The following is a 20,361-nucleotide window of genomic DNA, read 5'->3' on the forward strand; positions in this document are numbered from 1 at the left end:
TTGTATTAAAGATATTTTTACAGCTGCCATTTGGAATTTTGCGCGAAAAAGGGCCAATGGCAAAATAACACTATAATAACAAGCGTTTTTATCGTTTTATTTGTAAATGTATGAAATATTATTGTCATCTTTCTTTTTGTCAATAATTCTTGTAAATTTTCATTACAGAATCGGGATAATATTTTATGAATTATATAATACATAATATAAATTATGTATTATATATGACTAAGACTGTCTATTTTAATGTGTCATAGAATTATACATCCTCTTAAAATTTCATTTAATAAAAGAAAAATTAAAATTTATATTAGTGAAAGTTTGACCCCAGTTCATTCAAAGACTAGACATTCAAGAAATCAAACGCGCATATATTTATAACAAAAAAAAAGTAAATTTTACTCCAAATTTTATGAACTTTATAATTTGAATGATTTTACACACATGATAATTTCTTCCATATTTGGAATGGCTGTCAAACTTTCCGCGGAAGATTGTAAGGAATGTAAAGGGATGATCGAGGATCGATGAGGGCGCGCAAGAGTATACGGCGAGAATGCATGGCAACGAGAAGTGGAGGCGCATTCATAAGGTAATGTAAGAAGGGACGGCTATTTCCGGATGCACGGCTTACCAAATATACGCGACGCCACTCGCCTTTACGACGTATATAGTTTCCCTGCGCGTTCGTCTCTCTTCCTGCCACCCGCATGTCCGCGCGCCATTTTGGCGGACCTGGTCGGTCTCTCACGTTCATTAAGCGACCGCGCCCGCCGCGGATGCGGACGCATTTAAACAACCGTAATTGCGCGTTCAACTCTTGCGGTTCTCCCCTTTGCGATAAAAGCACACGCCAACGTTTCTACTTGCATTCGGACGCTCTGCGTCGTTTCATCAATTATTTCACTTAATGTGTTTCATATGAAAGTGGATATTTATCTCGTAATATGTATAAGCATATTTAGATTCTTTGGAATGTTCAGAATTATTAAAAATATTATAATTAAAAGGATATTTATAGAATTATTAAAGATAAAGATATTTATTACGTATAATATATATTTGCGCAATTTTTTTAGCGTCCAGTGAAGTTTAAATAGAATGTTCCATGTTACATATAAATATCGTCAAATATATGTTCTTGTGATAAACAGTCTTACGAAATATAATGTCGTTGATTAATCACATTCGTTTAAATTACCACGAATGCTTCAGTTGAAAACTCTAATAATTAATCAGAATAATATTCTTCTAAGAAATATTATTAAAGAGAACAGTTTTTCTTTTTTGTTATTTGTCAAAAAATAATCCGTATGATTCGTGCTTTCACAACTTTCGAATAAGTTAGTTTATTTTGAAGAAATAATTAAAAAATATTTCAGACATGTGAAATAATGTTATAACTTGAAAATTCATTAATGCAACTATTGTTAATAGTTTTTGTTATTATTAAAAATTATCGTAATTTCAAATGTCAAGCGCTTTAAATAAATTGGATATTATGAAATTTGCACACATAAAGTCTTTATCTCCTCGAATTTGTTTAAATTATAACTAATTAATAATTTGACAGAAATAATACAAAATAAAATATATATAAAATTTCATATTGACAGCTACAACTTAAAATCAGATTTAACATTAAATATATATATAATATATATGAGCACATGAATTTAAAAAGTTTCGCTTACCTGTTATTTTATATATCCGCTTATTGCAATCTTTTATGCCTATTTAAAAATTAACAATAAAGAGAAATAAATATAATAACATATATGTATATATTAACATTGATGACGCTTTTAGGTATTCGAATGGATTAGGGAAGCGGGTGTTTTCATACGAAATAATTATCGCGCGCAAAATGCGTCTCCTTCATGTGATTTTTTTTGTCAAAACCGTTTTCTTTATTTTGTAGAAAACTGCGTGATAAGTACACCAATAATCTTGCAATGTCGAAGTGTTGCCGATTTATATTGGAGGCAAGACGGGGAGGATTGTTCGGAGGGACAACGGCTTTCAGATCTTTATCAAGCTCCTTGTCAAGATCCGAACAACCTCCCTGTCGACCCGTCGTGTGTTACATCGTTTGCCTTTCTTTTTTTTTCCTAGCAAGCCAGAGCAATGAACAACGAACATGTCTTTTTTCTTTTTTTTTTCCCTATGTGATAGTGTGGTACGACTCTCTATAAGTGTATAAAAAGAATTCCCTTTCATGTCTCTCTTTCTCTCTCTTTCACAATCTCTCTCTCTCATTCTCACTCTCTCATCCTACCATGGCGCGCTCGAACAAACGTGACTCGCATTCGAAATTCGCAATTTCGCAAACGCGACGCGCCTCTCTCCGAGTGCGGCACGAATTCGCACGATCTTGCCTTTTCCTCCACAGAAAAAAAGAAATCCTTGATTCAAATATATTTTTATTCTTGAACGCTATTTGATTTAAGCACAGAATGCTTTTTGTAATCACAAATGTTCATTTGTCTTAATAATAAATAAGTTTGTGTAAAGTATATTTTATCCTTAAAATATATTCTTGTTTTAAAAATCATTATATAGTAAAAACAAACTTAATCACATTTGAATTAAGAATTATATATTTGAAAGTATCGTTTATATCGGATGCTTACTTGTCCTTGCAATACTTATAAGTAAATTTCAGCTTCAACCACTTTGCACTTTGTTTTAAGGATAAATTATCCTTTATCCAAAATTATTTATATTTGGCGCTATTATAAGGATAAAATATACTTGAATCAAGGCATATTTGCATTCTTTCAAGGATACTGTTTTTCTTTTTCTCTGTCTGCATCTCTTCCTCTCTCTCCTTGCTTTTCACCAAACCACGCAAACTCTTCTTTATTCCCTTAGAGATGAGATTTTTGTTTACTTTGTAAATCTTGATTTTCTTTCGTGTTACTCTCGGTAGAAGCGATCTACTACTTTAAACGACACTGTTCCTACGACATCGATCGATTACTTTGAAAAAAGGAGTCCTGATTTCCGCTATCTCTTTCTCTCTTATTTCTCTCACTCTCGCCCGCACTCGCGCATTGCCACAGTTTGTTGTTTGAACTTGTCGAACTTGACAAGCTCTGTCTTTTTTATTTCTGCCTTCGTCACACTTCTCCACAACGCGCTTCTTTCTCTTTCTCTCTCGGATAATAACACTTTTGCACTCATAAGGGGAGCCCGTGACGTGCGATTCATCGATCCCTTATGTTTTTTTTTTTTTTTTCGTGAACATGGAACAATTGAATCGTATAAAAAAAAGAAATCCCACGTTACGGGCTCCCTTCATCAGCACCCAACTGGAGGAGGCTGATTGCAGGACGCAACGCACCTACGAACAATGACGAGACATCGTCCTTGATGTTGCGTTCGTTTGTTCGACACGATTCGTACTTTTGCATTCATCAATCGGCTCGTTTCTTCGTATGTCGTGAAAGCGCCAAGTTTCTTGGATGTTATTAAAGAAACCAAACAAATACGCTTTTCGAATCGACTGATGGACGCAAGAACGCGAATCGCGACGAATCGAACGGATTCAACGCCACGAATGATTGATTTAAGGGGAGGAAGAGGTAAGGGAAAAAAATTAGGATCAATTGGTCGAAAGACTTAGAGGGATGGATTTCGCGAGAGGGACAATGACGAAGCTCTCGACCTCCCTTCCACCGCGAGGGACTAGACATACCGATCTTATCAACAGTACAATTATAATTATAGAGCTTAGAAACAAAAGCTTTAAAAGAGGGTGACCGCTTTCGACCCCTCTTTCGCTTGCAACCGCTCCGCTCCGCGTCGCAATTTCGTCGGAGGGAGGACGCGAGTTATTTTGGAACACCTTGGGAAATCACATTACGCCTAATAAGATAAAGAGAGAGGGGAAGAGAGAGAGAGGGAGTGTGTGTTTCTTTATCCTTTCCGCCGTTAAACTCGCTGATAAGGACGACGTTTGGCCGAAACAGCGGTTGTTCCCCGACCGAACGCACGGCTCAATGTGACTAGATTAATCGGTAATTACCAGCTTGAGCACACATCTCTCGAGCTTGAACGTCGCAAGAATTGCAGATCGCTCGACCGATCGCGACACGTCATTTAACTTTGAAGAACTCGTTGCAATCAAGATGGAAACGCGCGAAGTAAAAGATAAATATGATATTTGACTCTTAAAATTAAGAAAAAAATACTATAATTATTGAACGATTATTAATCGAAACATATTTATATTTATACATTCATTTTATATATATATTTTCTATTTTTATTTCGATTATTTAAATATCATAAAAATTAAATCGACCTTACAGAAGCCTTTATTCTCACGATCGATCTAATTGGTCAGTCGTCTCCGCTTTCGCATGCGTTTCCGATATTTTATCGCTCTCTTGTTTGTGTCTTACGATGAACTTTGAAGCATCGCGATTACGATTTGCCGTGGAACGTTTGCTGACGTCGTGCACCACGACGATACGACATGATCAAGCCAGCGCTTCGCGTTGCAATGAGATCGCTAAGAATGGAATCTTATTCGCGCGACGCTGAAAGTGCATATTTATTCGATAAGACTTATTTACGAAATTTCTTCGACTCGATAACGATAACAAGTGACATCCAATTTAAATACTAATTAAAGAATTAATTTCTCTCTTTTTTTTTTGATGCTTCGAAAGCTTTGATTTGATAATTTAACTTTAACAACTTTAGCGCAACTCTGCTAAACAATTAAACTCTGCGTAAGAATTTTTGCTTTCAAATCGTTTTAAAATACAATAGCGATCTCTCGATGATTGAGCTGTGGATTCGGCCGGACATACAAAAGAATATTTTATCTCGGATCGCTCTCGTCGCTCTCTCTTTCTCTCTCTCCCTTTCTCTCTTTCTCTCTCTCTCTCTCTCTCTTCCTCTTTTTCGTGTCGAAAGGCCACGATTATACTCATACGTCTCGCACCTCTCAAAATCCCAATTAACAAATTGCTAGATATATCACGATGTCCGATAGCGATAATAGTAATCGATAATAGCTCGCTAAAAATTTCACTTCGCCTAGAACTTATCGTCTAAAATATCTCGCGCTCGCGCGTCGTCGTTTTTTAAATTCAATCTATAATCAACGACGTCGAAAATTTAACCAAAAACTTGCACAGGACCCATCGAATTATACAACTTTTTTCTTGAATTCGCTCCCGTCGTCTTCTCTCTCCTTCCGTTTCGTCTCTCGTCTGTAATCTTTCTATCTCCCAAAACGCGCGTATACAAATACATTCATCTTTTCTATTACATATTAGAGAAACGAATGCGCATATTTATGAGAGAAACGAGATGTGTAGTGAACGAAAAGACGAAGCGGAAAGAGAAAGAGAGAGAGCAACATGGAGATGAATTCGAAAAAAAAAAATAATAATAAAAGACATCAGACATTCTTTCCTTCTTGATCGCTTCGCTCCGCACGCGTTCTAATTTATCTTTCCTTTTTCTTTACGAATAAAATACGATTAAACCTCGTCGTCTAATATTGCATGCGCGTGTGAACACATTTTAAAGGTGAAACAGAAAGACGATATATTTCCTCCCTCGACTCGCGACACAGCGACTTAATGAACATGAAACGAAACAATTGTCGCCGTGCGCACACAATTGCCCGGACACTTCCTTTCTTTCTCTCTCTCTCTCGAAGATTACAATTTATACAATTTCACTTTTCTTTCTCGCTTAGGAAGAGAATCTGTGTAACGATAATAATTAGAGGACCTCGCCGCCGTCTCTCGAGACACGTTACGGTTTGGATGCCGAACAGTGTGGGCGATTTTTCACGTGATGAGAAATTTTGTGCGCTTAACTAGAATCCGAAAGATCTAAGGGCGCCACAACCCGCGGTCTTTCTTCGGCATTTCCTCGGAAACGAAGCGGAAGCTCGCGAAATTATTCACGCCAACGAAGTGCACACGAGAGTTGATATCCGGCTCTACGCGCGTGGCAAAATCTTTTGTCTCGCGACAATTTTTTTTTTTTTTTTTAATTATTTTGCCACACACGATCCGTAATCACAAAGGGAAATGTATAATTTCATTGCAATTTCTCCCTGCGTCGCGGACTCTTAAGAAATATAATAATAATTGGTGACTTCACATGTGAAATAATCGAGTGATTCGCTCTGTCTCGAAACTGAGATTCGAAATTAACGAGGCGTTTTCGCTTTTTTTCACACGAATGCACTGATGTGTGTTTTGACCTCGAAAATTAAATACAATAATGTCTTAAAAGTAATCCTGATTCAATTTGTATTAATTTGACAGTTCATTATAGATATAAGTCATTGATAAATTTATAAATCTATAAAATTGAAAATCTATCGTATCAATTTCTGCTAGAGTGAATTATGCTGAAATCTAAGTGCGATTTTATTTATTAGACTGCAAAGCGAGACACAAAACGCATCATCGAGCTCGAATCCTCATCCGAACAGAACTCGTCCTATTTTGTCAAAAATTGAGGCCTTATCTATTTGAATAATAATAAAGATAGCGTTATGTCGGACACAGTGCGAGCCGTTCTGAACGCGAAGGGGACGCGCATTCTGATCGATTTATTATTATTTATTTTATTACGCACGCCGCACGCTTTTAACATAATTTGTACAATATAAAAAAATCGCTCAATTCTTCCTCGATGCTTGAATATACCATGATTGATTATTAATTTACTACTTCCTCTCTTATCCTTATCGATTTTCTTATATCGATAATCCAGAGACAAAGTTATATATAAAAGTAAAAATTATTTAACTAGGTAATAGTTCCTCATATTACAACCATGATTCTAAATTAAAGAAAAAGAACGATTTAGCTAATTCAACACTAACGTCAGGAAAATATCAATTTTTAATTCTTTCCAATTTAATTATTGCAGAGCAATTTCGTGAATCTTTATTTCATTATAAGAATTTGTGCATTTATTTGCATTCGCGTCAAATCGATATAATGCGATAACAGACTACATTTATTTCTTTTCCTCTAAACTATACATCGTTACATCAAATTGGTGCAAATGCAACAATATAAACGCACCATCCTCAAGATTAAAACTAAATTAATTTTATTAGCGTCAACTAGAATCTCAATATGGTAAATTGCAAAATATATAGCATTCGAGGTAGAATATAATCGATGACTTAAACAATACAATATGCCAGAAGAATATACAATCTAAGGCGTGTGCACGTCCCGTTACGGTTTCGTACGGCCGGCCATCTCGTGTTTTTTAATGGTATGCGTGTTGTAACGTATGTTTGATGTTTTACTTTTAAATCGGTATGTAGCATATCGTTTTTTTTAGTCGTAATAAGTATATTGATATTGAACTACCTAGCCTAATATGTACAGAGTTTCCGTTTTCACTCTTGGCACTACATTATCCCCCTACATCTCTCCTTATACACGCATACACAAACACGCGCGCACGGGTTCGCTCTTTCTTTCTTTTTTTTCCTCTCGACCCTGCAATTAGCCGCGCCTCTTGCGCGTCTTTCGTTCTACTCGTTCCGCACACGCGCGCTTGCATTTACTCGTACGCACGTCTGGTTTCGCACTCACGCAACGAACGATCATACAACAACTCGTGTCCCGTCCGTTCATTTCTTTTTTTCTCTCTCTCTTCTTTTCTTCTCCACAACCATCCACCATCGCGTGAAACCGCACTCGTCCCGTCCGGCCGTCGCGCAGCAGCCGTCCGTCGCGAATAAAATGTTATATTGGCAATAAATAATTTACTAAGTCTTTGTCGCGCGCGATGAACAAACCTCCGCGATGTCGAGCCTCCGTCGAGAGCTGGAAGAGGGTGATCCGGCGGATCCGCTTCGTTCGCTGAGTCCATATGCAAGGAATCGCTAATAAACTCATGTCTCCTCAAAACGAAGCTTCTCGCCGTGTAATTCCCGGACAAAGGAGCTTCTTATCTATCCAGGATAGGCCATCGCTTTGCGCCGCGCGTTGATGACGCCCCCGTTTTTTCACCCTGGCTTTCGATCGCCTTCTTCTTTCGAGCCTCCTTTCTCTTTCTGATGCCGACGCTCGAAGCAACAATCGTAATCTTCGTGCCACCGCTTTGGAATAATTTGAGATCTAGGCTAGACACTGGCCGCGTGTGGAATTGCACAATGACGCGTCGGCGACGATGACGGTGGCGGCGCATCGACTCTCACAATGGAAAAGACAAAAAGAACAGAGGCGTGAATCAACGCACGGCGATTAAGCGCAGTCTCGATGACTGATTTGACAATTCAGTCATTATACCAGGAGCCGGCTTCTCTATACCTCCGCCGGTTCTTCTGTAGGCCACGAACGGACGACCCTCTCTCTCACTCTCTCTCTTTCTTTCTCTCTTTCATTCTTTTTCTCTCTCACTCGCTCTCTCTCTCTCTCTCTCGCTTTCTTTCTTTATAGAACGCCGGAAGAACGATCCAACGTGGATACCATCGGCCGGGATGATATCATCTTCTTTCGCTTATATGCGATATTCGTTGCTGAACATGATGGAACGACCGATGGAATCTATTCTTCGTTGACGTTTCTTCCGATAATCAGTCTTGAAGGGCATCGTCGTTGTCGTTGCAGTCACACGAAACGATCTTGAGAACCATTGCTCGTTCTCAGAGTCGAACGATGCGACTGCGACAATGACATCGAAGAAGGAGGACGCCGCGGATCAGACCTTCTGATGGACTTGCTGCTGATGTTGTTGCTGTTGCTCTTGCCGGCTCTCATCGGTCTCGCAGGGCACCACGGTGATGTTGGACAGATTGCTACTGCTCAGATTACTGCTCACGTTACTATTGGACTCGGAATAACTGGAAAAGGGCGGTTTGCTGACCGGCACCGACGTCGACGACGGCGTCGTGTGGCTCGGGAACATCTTGAACATGGAGCGAGCGGTATTCAGCAGCAAATTGCTGCTGCTGGGGCTCTGACTTCGCGATATCCGATCGCCGGGCAGGTCGAACAGCCCCGTGTGGATGTGCTGGCTGCTACCGGGCGGTGGGGTCCGATAAGGCGGCGGACTCTCGCTGTCGAACACTGTGCGATTCGGAGGTGCCCGCACGCACTTTTGGTAAATCTCGCTCTCCTGAAAACGAGAAAGTTTATTAGTACAAAGGACAGTTTTTAGCATAGCTTTATATCATTCAAGATAGTAAAACCTGGGTCGATGTCAAGACTTGACGATATCTCTTGCGTTCATTGAATAAATTAATGTAGGACTTTATTAAAAACAATATCTAATTCAAAAGTAGGTACTCCAGGATGCAGTATATATTAAAAAGATATATTTTAATTTTTTAACATATTATTTTAAAATTTAATTCGCAAATTAACGCTTTATTAAGATTTTTGACCAGTTGATTTCTGTTAAAAAATATTAATCACAGATGAGAGATTATAATGCTTCATTAATATTTTTTGACAGAAATCAGCTGATTAAAGCATTAATTTGCTAATTAAATCTTAAAATAATATATTTTAAATAAATATATATAAATGCATGTTATAATACCTACTTTAAACTCGATTAATATTTTTGACAGTTATCAGCTGATTTCTGTCAAAAAATATTAATTGAATTAAAACAAACTTTATATTATTTTTTTAAAACTATCATTCTTTTTATCATAAAATCGAAGAATGGTGCACGCGTAGCGCGCGTTTGTGTTGTTCTATTAACTAAAAAAAAATTAAATAAATAATGACAAAGAAATTGATCGTAATGCTGAAAAGCGGAAAACAGTTGATGAATCGAAGCCTCTCGCGGGTCGACAAACCCTCAGTCCCTCGCTCTTACCTGTTCCGGGTTACGGAGATGAAGATCCGAGTGCGCCCCGTATGGGTGTTCCTCGCCGTCCGGGAGCTCGAGTCGCGGCGGTAGATTGAGTGCGAGATCCTGCCGGACGCTATCCGCGCGGATCGCGCGATCTCTCGCCGCGGCGATCATCACCTCCTGTATGTCGCGACGTCTCCTAGAATCGCCGCCACCTCCGCCGCCGCCTCCACCGCCCGCCGCACCGGCGGTCGGGTCATCTCCCGCCGATGCACCGCGTCCGCTGCTGCCGACCTCCATTCCTTGGCTCACCGACAGCATCTGCAAAGGACAGACGATCGATGATTATTTTACGCCTTTGAAAAATGTCCAGGATACGATGGCGCGACATATCTGTTGTATCGTAGTAAAAATACTGCTATAAATAAATTTCCGATATTATTAGACATGTGACAGTGAAATGTAAAAGTATATTATACATATAATTAGCTCTGCTTTTTACATCACACACTGAAAAAAAGTTGTCAACTTGACTAAATCGTTCAACTAAATTTTATTAATTGAAACATACAGAAATATTTAAATTAAAATACAATATATTAAATCTAACGAAACATACATTGATGTTCAATTAACAAAATAATTTAGCTGAAATGAGAAATCAAGTTAAAAATTTTTTTCAGTGCTGAATGATAAAAGGAGAGGTCGGTGAAAATCTCAATTAATATTCAAACATTAACGGAGTACATGTAAATGTGCAATTTTAGATTTAATTAAGAATGAGGAAAAAAGGAAAATACAATAAGAAACGAATACTCACACTAATACAAATTCGATAAACGCTGAATGTGTCAAACGCGATACTCTTGTCAGAATTTCGTTTATAACTGGTATTTTACAAGGTCATGAGTTGACTTATATACAGAGCGTTAATGATTACAAATTAATTACCACGACGACCTTAAATCTGTTTTAAATTGTTGATTATTGATAAATACGTACATATTATTATTTTGCTTTTGCTCAAATTGTTGTGTTTTAAGATTATAATCAATTCCTGTTTTTCTAAAAAATTTAAATTATTGAGACATCTGCATTGTTTGTTGAAACTATGCAATCACATAAATAAAGCATCGCTATTCCGTGAAATATTAATCAAAACGTGTTATTCCAAATTAGGCAATTTAAATTATATTATTTGATTTGTCCTATATTATTCACATTTCATTCAATACCTGACAATCGTCCTTCATGCAGCATCGCGTCTCGTGATTACTTTGTCGTTAATAGAGTTAAAAAGGAAAGAAAAGGATAATTATTCTCTCCTTCGAAAATTTCATTTTATTCCGACACAACTGATGTTTACATTTAAAAATACGACAAACTCTCTTGTTCGTCTCGCCTTAATAAGGCGTACAGGGTGGCTGCTATTATTACTCGACGTACTGTGATCATATATACCCTATAGACGATGTACAGCGGTGAATAAATTAGTGCAGAAAATGAAATTGTTCAACCATTCGATCAGGAAAGCGCCCATTACACGTGGATATAGACATTAGTGTCGTGTCGTTGCACTCGGTTCACATAAACTTGCATATAAATCATACCATTATATCCGCCGGATTAATTTCTCTGTGACATCGACTATTCATACAATCCAATACTCGAATTTGATTCGTGATCCCTTCCATCCGTATGAAATGCACATTGCTTTAAACAAAAATTATATACGTAAACCTGTCATAAACCTGCATATGTATTTTCAGATTCGCGTTTAAAAATATTTTAATGGAAACAAAAATAAATTATATTCATGTCAGAATAATATTTCAAATATAATTGACAGTATCAGAATTTAATCGCTGAACGCTACATACGGATATTCGTGAATTTAAAAATTCCACAAGACCCATCCTTTTTACTAGATTGGTTTCATAAATATCTAAATAATTTAAAATTGACCAAGGTTTAATCGATTACATATGTATCTCTACTGTGTCTCCTCTTTCGGATTTCGTACATAATTCTATACATTTTACGGTGTATAATTTTAGATTCTGTATACTTCTGCGAATGGAATCGGGTTCTCGGTAAAACTACAATTAACCGAACTCATTCGGATCGTTTTTCTTCCCTTCTAGCGAAAATTTCTTCGTTCGTTCCTTCAAACACCGAAATGGATCCGGTTTGAAACATCTGCTCACGCACGCACGCACGCGTACGACACGCTCGTAAGAGGCGGGTCGAGAAACGTCACGTCGTGACAGTTGGAATGGCGAGGTTCACGGTACGCACCTCGAGAGGTAGTATAAGACGAAGAGAAGGTCGTACGAGCTTCAAGTGCCGGTGAACGGCGAAAGAACGGGGTCGCAAACATATATACCTACTCAAGATCCGCGCGCTTTCGTTTTCGTTCGATGCGTCTTTCGTACATCTGTCCAATCGATCGTAGGATCGCAGCATCGATGGATGTTTCTGCGTGAAAAAAGCCCAATCGCGATATTTACATAATATCGGATTCATATTTCTTATTTTTGACATATTTATATTTTTCTTCTATTTTTCGAAATGCAAATATATTTTTAAACATGCTACGTCATAATAAAATAAAATTTATCACATATTTCTAATACAATTCTTATCAATTGTCAATGCAACACAGAGAATTTTCTCTTAGGATTTACCCTGGAAATCATGGCACTCGTGGGACAATATGGTGTTGAATAGAATCTTATAAGAATTTCTCTGATTAATATTTACCACAATAAAAATATTAAAAATTTTACTATGTGCATATTAATATTTTTTATTGTGGTAAATTTTATTGTCCTACGATTACGATTTTCGGGGTAAATTCTAAGAGAAAAATTCTCTCCGTGATTTAATTATTGACATTGGAACAATATATTGACAATTATATAAAAGAAAGTATGCATTACATACTTATATATGAAATATTGTATATTTTATAAAAAAAAAATACTTTTCTATTATATATCTATAATATTAAAAAGATAATATTATAGACAAAAAAATGTGCACCATTAACTTGATATGCAAGAGCAAAGATCTTGGCTATACCTCTGGACCAAAGTATGTTCCTACTTGTACGGTTTGATTTTACGACAATTTGATTGCAATTTAACGAGTGCGAAAGAAAGACAGAGAAGAAGTCTCTCTCTCTCTCTCTCGCGAGCATTCGCCGACACGTGCGCGCGTTAACGACCGACGCGACGGTTCGGTCGGTCGCGTTAAAGCTTTAAAGGGGTTTTCAGCACCCCTTCGCTCGCGTTCTCGCGTTCGTCCGAGGCCGTCGAAAGGGAAAGCGGAAGAGGAACGCGGCGGCTGCGACGACAACAGAGCGAGGGTGTGTGGCGCGAGACGGAGACGGCAACGACAAGAGCGACTGACACACAGAGGGATGAATGTCCCATCCCGCTTCGTGTACCACTCGTATCGATCGATTCGCGATGCAACATTACGCTCGCTCGTTACCGCTCGGTCTAACGCAGACGTGCGTCCTTTGACGAGATGTCTCGCGGATATTCTTTTTTCTCAGACTCGCATCGCAAGCGCTCTTATGTACGTCTCCCGATGACTGTTGTTTAAAGTTATTCGTTGCCATTACTTTTCTCAAAAAGAAGAAAAATTCTGTCAGTGAATGTAATTCAGAATGGCGCAGAAGAAAATGATAAAATCAGGGTCTATTTTAATGTGTACACAGAGAGAATTTTCTCTTATAATTTATTATTAGCCTGAAAATCGTGGCAATCGTGGGGAATTTTATAAGAGTTAAATCTGATTAATATTTACCACGATAAAAAATATTAATAATGTAAAACATAGTAAAATTAATTGAACATATTTTATATCTTATTGTAGTAGATATTAATATTTTTTATTGTGATAAATATTAATCAGAGAAAAAAATTCTTTTAAAATTCTTACAATACCATATTGTCCCGCACGATTACCATGATTTTTATGGTAAATTCTAAGAGAACATTCTCTCTGTGTATATTCATTACGCGATACAAGACTAAAAGAAATAAGAATATATATTCTTGATAATATTCTTATGGGAAAAGCGGAGAAATGCGATTTAAAGAGAAAATTGCCGGAACGTACGTCGAGAAACGAGAACCAATGTCTACGAGATAAAAGGATTTATAATATATAAAGCAAATATATGTATACAATATGCTATCAAGCTTTAAAACGCTTTTAAATGATCATTTTTCAAAACAGTTACAACTACTTAAAATTTGCTTATTTTTTGGGTTGCGTATTTTATACGAAGAGGGACATAGTTTAATAGCAGATTATTTGATTAGAATTATGTCCTATTATCACAGTCGATGTGACATATGATACATGTCATCCAAAAATTTATGAATGCCTGCAGTGTTGATTTCAATTGCATCTCCATTGAATAATTCAAAATGGTGAATATAATATATGGAAAAAATGAAGAATTTTTTTCTCTCACTCCTCTTTTCGAGCAAAGTTAAACATCTGATAAAGTTGAAAAGTACTCCAAAAAGTGTGTCTGAATTTTCTTGAAAGGACTGAGAATGCAGAAATTGTTTTTATTTTTAGATGATTAATTTTTACATTTCATGTTTCCATGCTTGCATAACGCGTGAATAAATAATTCACGAAAGGAAAATACTCGTTTAAAAAAGAAAAAAAAATTAAATACTTTTTGGAAAACAATCCGGAGGCAACGCGGGAATGAACGAAGATGAAAAAGAGATACGAGGGGTTGCTCGGTCGATCGATCGGGGATAGAGTTAGCCGGTGTTCGAGAAACGCGGGGTTATACAAGCGACTTTACGGTCTCCCAAAAACCGCGCTGGCACCCTGGTGGACCATAAAACGGTAGCTCGTGGTTGCAGCAGCTCGCTCGAAACGTTACACGCCGCCGTTGCCCGGCTCGATTGAAATTGCAGTTTCAGAAAAGGGTAAACTTGGCCGGATCGATCGTTCTCGCTCGCGAGAGAGTATTGTACGCCCTGAGAAACTCGCTTTTCCCGCCTCCCTAGGGGAGTGTAGAACGTCAAAGTCGTCGGCGACAATGAAGCGATACTTCGACCAGGAGGCTTCTCGCCGACGTACGTAACTTCGGAATACAAAGTTCAATTCTCGACGCTCCGCAGTCACGCGATCGATGAATCTCTGTATTGTCGGTTATTTTCGTCGCTCATATCGGAATACTCAAATGACGGATATCGAGATCGAAAGCGAAGACGTATTTCGCAAGGAATTGATATCGATTGACCGCTAATGATAAATAATTGGCCTTCATTTCCTGACTAATAAACTATATATAATTTATATAATTTATTAGTTAAAAATAAAAACCAAGTTAGTTTATATATATATATATATATACAGTGACTAATTTAAGTGAAAAAATATTTGTCTCCGAAAAAATAGATTCTTTTTGGAAAATTGTCCCAGAAGAATAAAGTATTTGTAATGTAGTAGTAGTAGTAGTAATAATAATAATAGAATAGTAATAATAGAAATTTTATACGAAATTTTCTTTCCTCATTTCTTCATGTCAGCTCATTTTTGACATGAACATTTTTTACCGGAGACAATCTACCAAAAATATTTTCTTCCGGAAGATATTTACGAAAAAAATAATATTTGTGCGGCGTTATATACCCACATCGTTCGATCAATGTCTCGTGCTGACAAACAACGATTAAAATATACATCAACCAATCGCATGTTACCGATAAAGCGTGTATAATTTTTGACGTTAACGCGAGCGCATCTTTTAGAGATTACGTAATCTCCGTCTTTAATTTTATCTCTTTTCATTGCAAATATTATGTTCAACACAAAGTGCGGATGTGCCATACTTCGCTATCTTTAGATACATAAAATGTAAAAAGTGCATACAAAAATTTATGAATGCAGTATTTATTATGCACATAACGAGTGTAAACTAAGAAGTAACAGAAATAGAATTGCATGCATATGCATTCATAATTTTAAATGTATAACAAAGAAAAGAAAGAGAAATTTTTCATCTTTATTTTCGTACCGAATATCGAAAAATTTAAATTGAACGTTCGTAGTCTCTCGTGTCACGTTCGCGATTTTCCTATCGAAAGAACTTCCGGTGTTATATCGCGATCGATTCGTAGACATCTCTTTTACGATGGTAGACGATAGTGATCCGACGATAAGCTGCAACGTTCGTGTAAAAGTCTTTCTTCTAACGTGTTCGTCACAGATAAATCACATCGGATATAAATCGAGTTCGACATGATTAGATTTGCTCTTGTTTACATAGTTCGCGAAACTCACGTACTTTTCAAATACTCGAACAACTTCTCTATTTTGCTATAATATTATTTATCTGCATTAAAAATTAAAAAAAATAAATAGAAAAAATCTCGAAAAAAATAGAACCTGCAATATTTCACGTCTAATTAAAAAAAATAATAATATATAAATTATATATATATATATAATTATAATAATATATAATATATTAATAATATATAAATTAATATATAAAAAAATGAGTTACGCATACAAAGTGAAAATATCCTAGCCTAATAACTACAATGAATAATTGATTCTAATATTATCGCATGCTACAAGAATGCGACAAATAATAATTATAACAGAAATTGTAGAGTATCGAAAGTTTTGATTTGAAAGACTGCAGCAGAATTTTGAAGAATCGTTTGTTCTCAAATGCCCTCCAACATTGTTCTCGTTGTCGTTCTCGTCTTCTTCGTCGTCGTCGTTTGGTAAAACGTATCGATCGAAGAGAACGTACCACCCTGCATGAGGGCAATGCACCGGGGATATATCATGCACTCGCTGTAAAGCGTTGCGACTATACTTTCACAGCACCTGCTACACCTTCGCGCGCGCACAAAGGTCGTTCTAAAAAAAAAAAAAAAAAAAAAAAAAAAAAATCCTTCCAGAGCGCAAAACATCGATTTCCGAACGTCGTAATGAGAAATTCCACGTGGAATATTTAACGATTATATATATATATAAAATGTGCTCGTCTCTCTCACTAATACTTAATTTCTTTGAAAAAAATATGTACTCGAGCGTGAGATACAAATTTCTATAACACGCGCTAAAAATTACTGACAACGATTGTTTCACATTTATATTTCATACTTTTGTCTTTTATATTTTCATTCCGTAGCTTTTTCTGAGATATACGTATAATAATTCCCACATCGATATTAGATCCTATATAGTGTTAAAAATATTTCGCACTTTTATTTAAATATTAACCCTTATTAAATAATATCATCGTGATAATATATATATATATATATCTTTTATCTATATGGCACGCTAAATGATCTCCATGAAATTGATGTATAAAAAAGTTGACATATCTTTAAATTAAGCTCGTGAGTTTTGGCACATCCTATATATAATAAATGGTATTTGCAGTTGAAAGGATTAGATTAGATATCCGAGATCTGTCGACTATAGTGCTATTAGAGGCGCGGCTCTAATCTATCGCGCAACGGTATTTTGCCCGCAATACGCGCGTAATCACGCTGCCAATTATTGTTAATTATCGCTCAAGGCCAGCAGACAGATCGGTTCCGCGACATCAATCCGTATTGCATCGATCGCACTTCGCAATTATGTATGCACATTTTCGTGAATCGTCTTCCGGCCGTTGCACGGTATATTTTTACGTCAATTTGTTTCTTCTACCAAAAAATGTGATTGATGTAAATATAAGCGATAAATATTAATACGAAATTGAAAAAAAAAAAACATATAATTGTAACAGGTAATTAATTATTCAAATTTGAAAAAATATGTTATGATTTTAAATCAAGAGATCACAATCTAAGCAGTAGAGATTCTTCTTTATAACAAAGAAATAAAATTAATAGCGCAATTAAAGTCGACATATTAATTCAATTATAAAAATTAATAGAGTGATCGATAGGCTCCATAATTAAGATTCTATGCTAATTGCTTACAACTGAAATTATCATAATTATTCGCTTTATATTTTTTAATTTAATTACACAATTACTAATTTAACATTTTATGTAATACTACACATATATATTTGCAAAGATTTCTATTAATATTATAAAGATACAGAAAAAAGTAAATGACAAAAAATGTACTCATCATTCTATTAATCTTCATAAATATTTGAAAAATATATATTTAAACGATAATGCGCATATTTTGTTATACATTATTTAACAATGATAAGAGCAATGAAAAGTTAAATGTGTAGAAATTGAGAAAAAAAGTCAAGCAACTTTTCTGCTGGATTAAGATTCGAGCTACGATTTCCTGGTTCACATAAATTACATCATATCCGACACACGTCACGTGATTAATTAGGGGGCGAAGAAATATCGCGGCTTTCATTAAGAGTCATCACGCGTGCTGCCGTGTCGTACGACAATGTCGCGTTTGCTCTTTCGTGCACTGAAAAAAAGATTTGTTAATTTGACTGAACCTTTCGACTAAATTACTATTTTGTTAATTGAGCATATATGAATATTTAAGTCAAATATACATTTTTGTTCAATTCATTATATTTAATTTAAATATTTTTTATGTTTAATTAACAAAACAATATTTAGTTGAAAATTTTAGTTAACAAATTTTTTTTCAGGGTGTTTGGCGCAATGTGCTCCTATTTGATGGAATTGAGAGCAATAATTTTAACGGCATGTAAGAGATGTGCTCGTCGAACCGTTCGATCGTAATTAATTTCTGATGATATTGCTATGTACATTTCTTAAATTTTACGAGACACATGCTACTACGAGAATCATTGCTACGAGACATATAAAATATATACATATGCTCTTCATTAAAAGAGAGAGAGAGAGAGAGAAAGAGATATTCTTAGAAATTATTATAAAGTCTGATCGACTTTTGAGGTCATCACGTCTGGAGAGTTTTTATATAGAAAGAGTTAAACGCTATTGATCGCAGTAGACTAAAGAGCGATGGTCAATGAGTAATTCATTAAACAAATTAGGATTCTTTCACTGCTATGGTCTACGAATTATTTTTGTATTACAAAGATTTAATAACTTTCTCTGACTTTCTATGAATACTTGGAAAATTCACAACGCTAATTTGATTTATTTTTTTTTAGGAATTTGTCGAAAGAATGTCAAGGAAATTGAAATTCTAGTAAGAAAATTAAATGTACATTAATTTCTTCGAAAAATAAGTTACATATATACATTATTATTGTTGTATGTATAAAGTTGACGTATCTTTTTTTATGTAAAAATTTATCGATTAGTAAGAATTGTAATGTGAACAATTTTTTAAACTATTTATATGATTTAGAATCTAGCAAAAAATGATCGGAAAGATCTCTCAAAATAAAATGAAATATTGCGTGAACTTGGCGCCTCAGTTTGTTCTGAGGTAATTTCTTCGATTTAATGATCATTAAATTTTTTTAAACTATAGAGCTATTGAAAATAAAGCTAGAACTTATATAATAGAATACTGTAATAATTTATGAATATGCGCGGAATAGCAGTTTTAATTATACATACGCGTCACTATTATATGAAATATTCCAATCAAAGACTGATTTAGAACACTGGAATTGGAAGGCACAAAAATAAAAATTTTCAAAATTCTTTTACGCATCCTCTCTCTCTCTCTCTCTCTCTGTTATTTATGACGTATACTACGCATTTCACGGAAAATATTCAAATATATGTTCTTGCTTATTGCATGTAAGTGTTTCGGCTTGACATAAATCGATTCTCGGTTCGAAGCATCATCGTGCGCTGACGGCAAACGAAGCGTATTAAAGAAATAACGTAAATATTCTTGACTTACGGCACTTTGCGAAACGAGAAAAGAGAAATAGAAAGAGAAGAGCGATAAAGCCAGTATCGGAACACTGCCTATGCCTCCCTTCGTGATCTGCAAATAATAGTCGGCTACTCTCATGGATGCGAGAGAAAAGAGGCGGAAGAGCTGGGGAACGAATATAAGGGGAACGAGCGATAAGAGACTGAATTGTTTCGACCACTTTTCTACAAGTACGCACATGCACTTCTTCGGATTGAGAAAAGCCTCCGAGACAAATCAAGACTTTGCGATATGGAATCAGGAAATACATCGAAGCGTGTGACAGATGTATTGCATTGAAAACATTTGTTAACTTGACTAAACCTTTCGACTAAATTATTATTTTGTTAAATCAACATATATTAGTATTTAAGTCAAATATACGTTTTGTTAAATTTAATGTTATAATTAATTTAAATATTTTTATAGGTTTAATTAACAAAATATATTTAGCTGAAAAGTTTAGTCAAGTCGACACATTTTTTTATTGTGTACATACAAGAATCTTTCCCGAGATTATAGCGATTCCACTCTGAATAGGGAATTCCGTGAGTGAAAAATGTACCGAGTAAAATAAAATAAATATTTGTAAAACATTTTCTCTTCAGCAATAAATCGAGTGAAGTAAAATTGATTAAATGTTTCAAGCTAGCTATTAATATAGAGAAATAAAGAAAATTA

At 35.7% G+C, this 20,361-nt stretch overlaps 1 protein-coding gene and 1 long non-coding RNA gene across 2 annotated transcripts in view; one reads left to right on the forward strand and one right to left on the reverse strand.

The window, feature by feature from the left end:
- Positions 1–20,361, forward strand: part of LOC114943804 (uncharacterized) — a 76,805-nt gene that overhangs the window by 17,002 nt on the left and 39,442 nt on the right. The gene's annotated exons all lie outside the window — the stretch shown is intronic.
- The window catches only part of LOC114943803 (uncharacterized), a 76,626-nt gene continuing 59,458 nt past the window's right edge, over positions 3,194–20,361 (reverse strand). Inside the window, exons 3-4 of the mRNA XM_029319529.2 lie at positions 9,838–10,134; positions 3,194–9,126 (exon numbers count right to left, since the gene is read on the reverse strand). Of these exons, the coding sequence (XP_029175362.2) occupies positions 8,710–9,126; positions 9,838–10,134 (714 nt within the window). The 3' untranslated portion in view covers positions 3,194–8,709. The remainder of the gene's footprint in view (positions 9,127–9,837; positions 10,135–20,361) is intronic.

Source organism: Nylanderia fulva, unplaced genomic scaffold, assembly GCF_048542155.1.
Source record: "Nylanderia fulva isolate GAGA-0341 unplaced genomic scaffold, ASM4854215v1 Scaffold10, whole genome shotgun sequence".
Taxonomy (NCBI): domain Eukaryota; kingdom Metazoa; phylum Arthropoda; class Insecta; order Hymenoptera; family Formicidae; genus Nylanderia; species Nylanderia fulva.